We start from the raw sequence: 11,413 nt of genomic DNA, 5'->3' as shown, positions 1-11,413 counted from the left end.
GTGGCCCATCCCACCTCCGGACCCGAGGGCTGTGTGGCCCCACCCTCAGGCTGAGCCAACAAGACACACACGGGGCAAGCCCAGAGGGTGTGGGGTTTTGCTTTTTATTATTAAGATCAAAATATCAGTCCCACTATGAACTTGTTGTTCTCAATAAATAGCAATAACTTACGTTTGTTTGTTTGTTCGGCAAAGGCTCACACACTCTGTCCTCCATCCACTGATAAATTAAAACATTTGCAAGAAAAGTCTTTCTCCATATATTTGGGGTTTGGTTCAGTTTCGTTTTGTTTGTCCAGCGATCATGCGATTTGGGCTTTGGGTATTCTTTCCTTTCCTTTTCTTCCTTTACCCTCCCCCCATCTCTAACCAACAAAGCATTAAAAAAAAACCCCACCAAACCAAAAAAGGAGTGGCCAGTTGTTGCGAAGCTGACCCCAAAACCCCGAGTGGGCCATAGGGAGAAAAGGAGAGGTCAGCCGTCCCCAGCTTCTGGGTGGGAATTGGTTTTCTTTCTTTTTATAAACCACCAGGTGAGTTGGTATGAGGGGAGTCAGAAAGCCGGATTACATGGTATATGGGAGGAGGAAGGGGGAGGGGTGAGGCCTAATCCTAGTAAATCCTCAATTTTGGTTTTGCAAAAATAAACCCAGCAGAGAAGGGGTTCTCCAGTCTGAAGAAGGAAGGTCACATCTTGGTGCTTTTGGCAGTCAAGACAATATCTCTCTTTTGTCTCTCTCTCTCTCTCTCTCTCTCTCTTTCCTTTAAATAACAATAAGAATTAAAAAGGAGAGAGGGTTTCCAGAGAGCTGGAATGGCCTGTGCATGGGCGAGTCTCATGCAGGGAGCATGCGAGATCCACGGGAAGAGGGGCCCATGGGCCCCGGGCTCCTCACGTCTCCACAGGGCTGGGCACCATGCTGTTCGGAGTGTCTGGGAGCTGGGAGGATAAGGAGGTCACGTCGCTGCCAGAGGAGTTCCCCAGGGAGCCTGACTCAGAGAAAGACACCTGGGGTGGAAGGCAAGAGGGAGGGAGGGAGTGAGGGAGGAGCGGGGTAGGAAGCATCAGCCCTGGCTAGGCCTCCTCCTGGCCCCCCTGCCTACTCTGCCACGTGGGTCTGCAATAAAATGACTTTTAAAATAAATGGAATCGTCTCCACTGCGGGGCTGACAGCAAGAATAGGGACTTAGGGAGGCAGGGTCCCTCCCCTGTCTGTGGAGTCCCCCCTCCCCGTCTCTAGGCTAATCCCTCTGGGTCAATGCCCTCAGCAGGGGGAGGTTGGGTCCTGTGTCCCAAAAGGGCCTTTCAGATCTCAAGCTAAGCACCCAGTTAGCAGCTGGAGCTGAGCTCGGAGGTAGAGAGCTAGTCTAAGCCTTCATCTTCACAGAGGATCTGGGTTGGGTCCACCCCTCTTTCCCCCATTAGCCTGTACCCACATCCTGCCATGGGCTAAGATCAAGGGAGAGTCTTGGTGGAGCCCTGGGAGTTGGGGGGAGGAGAGAGTGGGAGGTCTGAAGAGAGGCTGAAGTTTGGGGGTGGGGTGGGGGGTCCTCACCAGTTGCTGGAAGGCTGGCTGGTCTAGGTCACTTTGTAGGGCAAACTCACTGAGTGCTTTCCAGGGCGGCTGATAAGTCTGCACCTCGACTGCACTGCCCTGCACTGCGCTCTCATGGCGGATTGGGCTGCCAGCCACCAGAGGCGTCCCAGTCAGACCCTGCAGGCTCTGAGGAGATCAGCACCCAGGGAAGACATGTAAGGGACCCCAGACCAAAGCGACTTCCCCACCCACCCGTTTCACTTATTCCACACTTGAAGGCTGGGCCTCTCCTTAGGCACTCTGAACGGCCCAGAGAAATGCAGAGGAAAGCCCACATTCTCATCCCTGGAGCACACGAATAAAGTGGCTGATATCCTCTAAGCCCCAACCTGGAGTTGGAATGGCCTAAAGGGCTCTGAGACCCGGGACACCAGCCTGGCCACACGCCTCCTTCCCCAAGTGTTAGAAACTTCAGGCTTCCCTGGCCTGCGGGCCCCTTGGCCACCTCGGGCAAGCCCCAACCTCCTCCCCAAGAAGACCCATGCCGTGGCCTCTGAGCTGCTGCCGCCTCGAGGTGCAACAGGCTCCCGGAGAGCAAAGCTTCCAGCTGAGTTCCGCGGAGGAAAAGGTAAACCCCGAGATAAAGGAAGAAAGAAACCTCCCAACCCTAGCCAGCCAGGCTCTACTCAGTCCCGTCTTCATGCCTCCCGGGCCAGTCCCCTGCCTTCCAAGTTTTGAGGCAAGTAGCTTCAGCCCGGATGCAAAAGACACACGCCACCCCACCTGGGGCGTCCAAGGGGGTATAGGAAGGTGCTGGCTTCAAGCTACTGCTGAAGGCACCAGGTTAATTAAAATATCCCCCTTGCTCTTCAGAACACCTACTTCCCGGACCAAATAGTTAACAATAATTCTATAGAGACATGCATATGTATGTGTGTATGTACATATATACACACACATACATATATGTGTATACATGTGTGTGTCTACACAACACACGCACGCAGCGTCCACACCTTCCTCTCCCCCCACACCGCGCGCCCGGGTCATTAGCGGAGACGCCTCACCCACCGTCTTGTCGCTGTGCTGTTGCTGCTGCAGCTGCTTCATGAGGATGGATTTCTTCTTGTCTTTGCAGCGTTTGTTTTGGAACCAGACGCGGATAACTCGCGGGCTCAGCCCCGTCATCTCCACCAGCTGCTCCTTCATGAGGGCATCGGGCCGCGGGTTGGCTGCGTAGCAGGTCCGCAGCGTGTGCAGCTGCTTTTCGTTGAGAACTGTCCGCACCCGGGTCGTCTTCTCCGTCTGCTTGTGCACGTGGGGTCGGAGCGAAGGCTGCCGGCCAGAGCCTGCTTCTGCGGGGGACGGGGGGACAAGGGACGGGGGAGAGACCGGGAGAAAGCCCGTGTAGGAAGGAGGCGTTAGCACCGAGCTCCGCCCGCTGCCCCCTGCGGGAACTCCTGATCGGGGGACAGGGGCAGGGGCAAGATGCTTTTCGAATTCGATTTATTTCGTTTAACTTTATTGCAATTTCCTTTCATAAAACAATTTCCACACGTTATTTTGCTTGGCTTTTCGCTGAATTGAGGACAGGGGCCTCTTTCATTTTGGGTTTCCCAGGACCAAGCTTAGCCTAGTGCCCAGCACATCGTAGTGCTTGAATAATGTTTGTTGATTGACTAATTGAATTCGTATTTATTCTATTTCTCTCTATCCCTTTGCCTCTTCCCTAAATTGCCACCAGCCTATCTAGTAATTTTTAAAATAGACAATGAAGACTCCAAACTTAGCATGGAATCTCCATGCACACATCCCTGTGCCTCTCTGGAACCACACACACACACACACACACACACACACCCCTCCACCTTAGGCCATTAGAATGAGCTCAGCCACTAGCCCCTCCGTCATCCACAGCCCCCAAGGTTCTTTCTCTTCCGGAGCCTCTGCTCTCTTGCTCTCTTGCCACAAACGGGAAAGTGCCGGCGTCGCAAGAAAATGCACCGCAGGCTACGAACAACTGTGCTCGGTAGCCCCAGACCCTTAACAGCTTTCGCTGCAAACGCGGGTGGAGGAGTCACATCTCCAGTTGCCAGGGGCTCAGGACCACTCTCTCAACACTGAAGACATTGCCCCATGATCTTTCTGGCCTTCTCCTCCTCCAATTCCTATCTTCCATCCAGTAAAGCATCAGGAGTGCTTAGAGGAATCATTCAAATCTGAAAGGCCAGAGCAGCGCTAGGGATTCTGAAGGTCCCAGGCTTCTCCTTTTGGCTTGAGAAAAGGATGGATGGGGGGTGGGGAGGAAGAGGAAGAGAGAGGTCCCGAGACCTCTTTTCCCCTCCCAGGCAGACAACATCTGGGGTAAGAGCTAGCATGCTTTTACTCTCCTCTCTCTCCGGCCGATTATTCAGGCAGCCCAGATGCTGGTCTTAGTATAGTGCAGTGCCTTCCAGGACTCTGATGGGGGAGGATGTCTGTTTTCTGGGATGGCTCAAAAGTGACTCCTTTGTAGCTGGCCCACTCCCTGGGGCTCTTTCCCTTCCTACCACTGTGCCCTTCTCCTTCTCCCAATCTCCTTAGGCCTCCTTTGCTCCTTGTTCCAAGTCCGTTTCTTTCTCTTCCAAGCTGTTCCTCACCTAAGATTCCTCCTCTCTTCTCCAGGGCTCTCCCCTCTCCTGGGCCTCCTCTAGATCAGGCTCCTCAGGCTCAGAGTCCAACCTCAGCCTCCTGAGACCCCAGGCTCCTTAGCTTCCTTGACACAGGGTCTCAGTTCCTTAGTTATACCAGGGTAAAGAAAGGGAGTCTTGAAACAGATCATCTTAGAAGCTTAGGACCAAAGCAGAAGTGGAGAGAGCCCCTTCGAGGGGCTTAAAATGGGGTCTGAGTCATTAAATGCCAGCTAGGGGCCCTCAGGCCCTGAATGTTCACTAACCCATATTAATTCACTTCTATATCTCTAACCAGGGAAAAACACTGGTACCCTGGGCTCCAGATGCAGTATGCTCTCCACATATATTCAGGTATCTGGGGCGGATACTACTTATTCTGCACCTTCAATACACACACACAAGTCTACCCACTGTGTGTACCTTTGTCAGTCAGTACTATCTATGTCACAAACACAGGGACTTAAGCAGTTGCCTTAAGGTAGAATGGGGTCTAGTGAACGGTGTCCCCAATACTACAGACAGCTAAACTTGGTTTAGTATCAGTTGAATAGGTTCACTTCAAATAGAGTGCACCTAGGAAAAGTCTGACTTTCAGACTATACCTGAATTTCCAAAACACTGAAACCTTTCTGTCAGTGAAGGAAGCTAGTACTTTCCCTGGAGAGGGTTTTGCAGCCCACATGCACACTGGCTGTGAGTGTCTACCAGAGGCCCCAGTGTGAGGCTTCAAAGTATTAAATTACTCAAGGCCTTTCTCTCTCTCTCTCTCTCTCTCTCTCCCTCTCTCTCTCTCACACACACACACACACACACACACACATACACACGCACAGAAAGACACACACACACACACACACACTGCCCATAGGCATTATCTCTAAACTCCCCCAGACCAGGATAGAGATCTTCCATAACCCTTACCTGACAGATGTAGGCCCCTGCTGCTTGGTAGGTGTCCTGGGCTCCGAGGACTCTCTGCAGAGGCCCTGTCCAGTAGGAGGCTGTGATCTGCCCGGCACAGAAGCTCGTGATCCCTTAGGGAGAACTCATCCCCCGGCAGCAGCTGGCGACTGCAGACCGAGCAGCGGAAGCACTCGATGTGGTAGACGTTCTCCCGGGCTCTCATCACCAGGTCGCTGCTGCTAAAACCCACCTTGCATTTGGCACATTTGATGCCGAACAACCTGGGGAGGAAAATGGGGGTGAGGGGGATCGGAGGGGGAGTTTGCAAAGTCAGTGCCTTTAACTGCCTGCGAGGAATGCCTGAAGGATTCCAGTCTGCTCCCTGGCTCCAGGATAGGCTTTGCCCTCCTGCAGGCCCGAAGCTACTTCTCAGAGCAAGCTAAAACAGCAACATGCCCAGCGGCTAAGGGAAGAATCCAATCCCGGGCCTCTCCTGATTGAATCTGTTCCCCATTCTGTCTCTGCCTGTCTCCTTAATTCACACACACACACACACACACACACAGACACACACACACACACACAGACACACAAATATGTCCTTGTGCAATTACACACACAGAAATATATAGACACATTTACACACGTATTCACGCACATATATGCATATAGTCCCACTAATTACTATATTCATCTATATCCATATATTAAAGCACAGACATATATACAAATGCTCCTACATATTCACTTATATTCACACTATTCTTACAAATATGCACACATAGTCATGCACACATAAAGACGCGTTTTGACACACCTAAGGGTTTCTCTTTCTCTCTTTTTGTCTGTTTCCCTCTCTTTTTCTGTCTCTCTCACTCTGGCTAGTTCCAGGGCCACCATTTCTAGGTCACTACTGACCAAGTACAGAGAAAAACCTCGGCCGACTGTATTGAATGATACCGTGGGGAACTATAGTTTTCAAACGACAAGAGCTCAGCGTTCCTGGAGAGGATCCCTGCTCCAGCGAACAAACGGGAGAGGGGACCATGCAGTAATAAGGGGGGAGAAAAGTTTCTGAGCAGCCCCAGGAGCCGACACTAGGAAAGGCCCAGGTGGAGAGCTGCGGGGGCTCAAAGGGGGGGAAAGCCCGTCCGGGTGGGCAGCTTTGAAATGAGCGCTGAAGAAACGGAGCCAGGGACAGGGGGAGGAGGCCAAGGTCACGTTCCAGGTTGGGGCTTTTCTTTGGACGGATAAACAGCGACGCGCATCACCTGATATAGTCCCTTTTACAGTACGTCTTGCCGTTTCTCACAAAACACGTGCAGGTTTCGTCCAAGTACTGGCTGCATTCAGCGCACTTGAGGCAGGCTGCATGCCACTCGAGGTCCGGAGAGACCTTGAGGATGTACTGGTCATGAATCTGACTCCCGCAGCCGACACACATAGCAATCCCCGGCTTTTCTACGAGGGAAAATGAGCAGAGGAGGCAGATTCAGGAACCCACCATCAGCTGCTGGCTTTCCGAAGGTATTTGCAAAGGAACTTTTATTTATGTCTCTCTCTCTCTCTCTCTCTCTTTCTCTCTCTCTCTCTCCTCCCCCTTTCTTTCAAGGAAATCACGACCACCCATCATCATCAGAAAAAGGCCACTATTCCTAAAGGTTCCGTCATTTGAAAGGAAAATACTACCCTCCAGATTTGCCGAGGCTTTTCCCCCCTCCCCAGGTATTTCAGTTTAGGATCCCTTGGATTTTTCTTTATTATTATTATTATTTTTAATCGAAAAGAGCTCAGTGCTAACTAAGATGCGAAAAGCCGCCACGAAGAAAGAGCTCGTTTAAGCCTCGCCGAGCGCCGGGCTCCCCAGCCCCGCTCGGCTGAGGGCACCCCGGGCTCCGGGACTCAGGCACTCCAGACACCTAATAGCCACAAATACAGAGGGCTCGCCCCGCGCCGGCGGTCTGGCACAATTCACCATCGCAAGGCGACATTCTTCCTTTGCAAAGCACGAAAGGCTAAAGGCGAAGAAAAAGAAGTCCGCGCCTCCCCGCGACCCTCAGCAAACCCCAAGCGGGCGGCATAGCCCCGGGCCGGCACGAATAGTCTCTGATCCCCAAATATTAACAATATTCGCCACAGGGAGTTACAGTCCTGGGACCCAGAGAGGGGCTGGTGCATTCGTTTGAGTATCTGCCTCCCCAACCGCCTTGTCAAAGAGAAGCCACTTGTAGAAGCTGCTAAGCATATATATCAGGAAAATATTTTCTAATATCATGCACACACACCCAACACGCGCAGGCAGGCACGCGCGCACACACACACACACACATAAAAAGACTTACTCTTGGAATGATCCCCCATAGCACCCAGAAAAGGATAATTAAAAATAATATCCACCATGCGCAAAGTGTTATGATGCAGACAGAAGGATGGTCGGGCTCGTTCGGTCTCGGCTCTTTGCTAACTAACTCCTCCAGCCTGGAGGACTTGGGTGGGAGAGGAATTCTGCACTAGCCCCGCACGCCGCATGACATCAGCACGCTCCCAGCCCCCCGGGCCCAGAGCCTGGGGGCGGGGTCTGTGACGTCACATCAGGGTTTAGCGATGGGGGGGAGGCGGGGAGATGGGAGAAGAGGTGATGTGGGACCGGAGGGGAGGGGTGGGGGGGAGCGCGAGGGAGATTGGCCGAGGGGGAATGGGGGCAACTTGATTGGCCAGAGTGAACAATGGAACGCAGACACCCCCCCCCTCCCCATAATCTACAAGAATCTCTCCAGCTTCCCCAGTGCAGTCATCAGAGACGGTCCGTCAGTATTCAGCGGAGCCCCTCAACAGGGCAGCTCTGTCCCTTGTCGCTCGCACGGTGCCTGAGCCTCCCCGCCCCGGGCGGCCGCTCCTCCCCTCTCCGCTGTCCTATGTCTCATTCAGGAGATGGATCTGGCCCTATGAGAACTGGGATGCAGACCAGCGCAGCACTTATTCCTTAGGATTGTTCGCCCAGTCTTTTAAAGGGGAGAGGAGGGAACACACAGACACACACACACAGACACACAGACACACGGACACACAGACACACACACACACACACACACACACACACACACACACACACCTTCTAGGGGCGGAGGTGGCTGGCTTTGTTTTGATGGGACTTTGAAAATCACCAACCCATTTACCGGTTCTCCCTGCGCCTTCCTCCCGGGGCTGCGATCTGGAGAGGTGAACTTGGGTAATGCCGATGTGAAGCGATTCTGAGCATTCTCATGTAGCTTTCCTTCCCCTTCCCAACATCTGCCCTGTGTGGATATAGGTGCTGACGTTGGACAAGGCCAGAGAGAGAGCTGTTCTCTCGCTTAGGCTGGGAAGGAAAGGTCAGGACGGATGCTGATCTTGGCTTTCTAAAGAGTCTTTCTTTTTTTTTAAGGCTGAAATAGACTCAATCAAAATATGATGCACTTATTAAATATTAGCAGAATATGGCCGTTCCTGCTGAGAAGGACGGGAAAGTCATTTGGAGATGTTTTCCGCTTTTAGGGCAAATTACTTTTTAGAAATAATTCCGTATTGTTCGTAACCAATAGTAAGGGAAATAATGAGACAAGTGTATTAACTCAGAACAGTTGATTCCCTGAAACTATGATCAACTCTGTCACTATGGGGTGTGTCAATCTTCTCCACTCATACTCCTCTCATCACCCCTATTTTTGCTGGACCAAAGTGCTCCATAACCCTTTGGAATGTAAGGTGCTCGGGGATAAGGGTCATCTTTGCTTTTGTATTTGTATATTTAGAACTCAGAACACTTCCTGGCGCATAGAAACTTAATAAAGGTTTATTGACCAACTCTTCTGCCCGTTGTAGTTCAGGCGTTCAGTCGGGTCGGACTCTTCCTGACCCAGTGGCAAAGACACTAGAGTAGTTTGCTATTTTCTTTTCCAGTAGATTAGGCAAACAGAAGTTATGACTTGCTCAGGGTCATACACCTACAGCGTGTCTGAGGCCCGGTAGCAAGCAGCTAAATATCTCTTCATTCATTCATTCTCTGGGTAGAGATGTACAATGGGGGCTTCAGAGAGGGGAAAGGAGATAACATTTCTGAGCTGAAATGTTCCCCGGTTTTGTTTTAACTTTTTAAAATTAGAGTGGTTTTCATTTTAAAAAGATTGTTGGACTCCTGCTTTGGTTCCTAAGCACAAAAAGACAAATAGATTGAATTTTTCTTTTCCTTTTCTCTTCTCTTCTCTTTTTACCTTTGTCCTCTCTTTCTGTCTACCTCCCTATGTGTGTCTGTGTCTGTCTTTCTGTCTCTCTCTGTTCAGGGCTCTCTGTGCGTCTCTGTTTCTGTCTGTGTGTCTGCATTCGTCTGTCTGTCCCTGTGTCTCTGCCCTCCCCCTCCCCCCTCCCCCCTCCCTTCCTCCCTCTTCCCTTCTCATTCTCACCCAGCCTCCTTCCCCTCTACACAATACGGGTGTTCTAGAGCCTTCAGGCTGATTTCATTTCAAACCTTTTCCAGAAGAGCCCTCCAAGGCATTGCTGATGCTGGAGAACGTAACCCGAATTGGAGCAAAGGAGAAAAACTTTCCCCCACGCCCTGTGATTTGGGAGGAAAAGTCTAAGAGAAACAGATGAGACGAATCCAAGCTGTGACTCTGGAGTCATGAGATCTCATAGTTCTCTGCACCAACTCCCCCACCTCCCTTAACTTGGCTGCCTCCGAGTTTCTGCCTCATGCCTCGTGCCTCACCTGTCTTTAACTTACTCTACTGTTCCTAGAAATTACCCTACCGACATAAAGTAACAGTAACTGCAGGAACAGTATTGATAACAAAAACTAATTTACACAGCATCTCATGATTTGCAAAGCATGATGCATATATTATCTTATTTGACCCTCACAACAACCCTAGGATGCAGGTCAAATTCTCTCCATTTTAGAGATTCAGAAACCAAGGCTCAGGGGGCAGCTAGGTGGTGCAGTGGATAGAGCTCTGGCCTTGGAGTCAGGAGGACCTGAGTTCAAATCCGACCTCAGACACTTGACACTTACTAGCTGTGTGATCAAGGGTAAATCACTTAATCCCGATTACCCCCCCCCCAAAAAGGGCAGAAACCAAGGCTCAGAAAAATTAAACACCTTATCACACAGCTAGGAAGTATCTGCCTCCGGACTGGAACCTAGGACTTTCTGATTCCAATTCTAGGGCTTCACAGGGCCCTGGATTTAGAGAGTGAGGCATCAGCAGTGTAATGGACTCCAAATTCCCTTCACCTTGTTGAGGGTCAGCTTTCTCATCTGTGAAATGAGCATAACCACTCGGGTGGGGTAAGGGAGAGTGAGCCCTGTAGTAAGTCCTACTTGGTAGAACTGTCCAGAAGATCAAATGAATAATGGATGTAAACTTTAGGAACCCAGATGTGGATCTCAGAGATCATCTCCTGGGTTCTTAACCTCAGGTCCGTGAGCTTGTTTGTTTTGTTTTGTTTTTTTAATTGGGGATAGCTATTCACAATAATTAGTCTCCTTTTTATTTTACTTTATGCATTTATAAACAATATTTACATTCCCTCTGTATCTTATTTTATGCATTTATAAATATGATTCTGAGAAGGGGTCTATTGGCTTCCTAGACTGTCATAGAAAAAAATGGTTAGGGAAACCGAAGCCAAGAAATGCTAGAAAGAATTTGGATTTAGAGACAAGACTCAAGTAATTGCCACTTACTACGAAGGGCCTTTCCTGTCAATCAACATTTATTAAGCGCCTACCATACGGTCAGGCATTGTGCTAAGCTCTGGGGATACAAAGGCAAAAAACAGTCCTCGCGCTTGAAAAACTTCCAATCGAATAGAGGAGACGCACTGCAAACAAGTGTGCACAAACAAACCATATATAGAAATAATCCAATGGAGGTAATTAACCGAAGGAAGGAAGGCATTGACCTTAAGCGGACCAGGGAAGCTTCCCCGGCTCTAGCCTGTGGGATTTGAGCTGGAATTTCAGTGACCTTTTCCTTATTTTCTATATCATTTGTGATTGCTTACCTGCCTACATGTGATTTCCCCCGGTAGACCGTAAGCTCCTTGAGGACAGGGACTGTTTCGTTTCTATCTCCGCATCCCTGGTGCCTGGCACAGTGCCTGGCAAAGTAGGCGCTTAATAAATGCTTGTTGAATTGAACAGAACTTAGGATTCGAACCCAGGCTCCCAGCTTCCTCAGCGCCTTTTCTACTGGAAATGAAAGTTATTCTTTTTCCTTCCCCAGCCATCCCCACCCCTGCCCTTGGCTAGGGTCTAGACAC

General features: G+C 50.5%; 1 protein-coding gene across 1 annotated transcript; it reads right to left on the bottom strand.

Annotated features, from left to right (window-relative positions):
- Nucleotides 1–361: 361 nt before the first annotated feature.
- On the bottom strand, nt 362–7,524 carry ISL2 (ISL LIM homeobox 2). The gene is made up of 6 exons (XM_027840759.1): nt 7,456–7,524; nt 6,385–6,574; nt 5,132–5,394; nt 2,610–2,893; nt 1,557–1,724; nt 362–1,009 (listed from the first exon to the last, which is right to left on the bottom strand). Exons 1-6 carry the CDS (start codon nt 7,511–7,513, stop codon nt 893–895), a joined length of 1,080 nt encoding a protein of 359 aa, XP_027696560.1. The 5' UTR covers nt 7,514–7,524; the 3' UTR covers nt 362–892.
- Nucleotides 7,525–11,413: the final 3,889 nt, after the last annotated feature.

Source organism: Vombatus ursinus, unplaced genomic scaffold, assembly GCF_900497805.2.
Source record: "Vombatus ursinus unplaced genomic scaffold, bare-nosed wombat genome assembly UNPS02014847.1, whole genome shotgun sequence".
Lineage (NCBI taxonomy): Eukaryota > Metazoa > Chordata > Mammalia > Diprotodontia > Vombatidae > Vombatus > Vombatus ursinus.
This window is presented reverse-complemented; position numbering and strand designations above follow the sequence as displayed.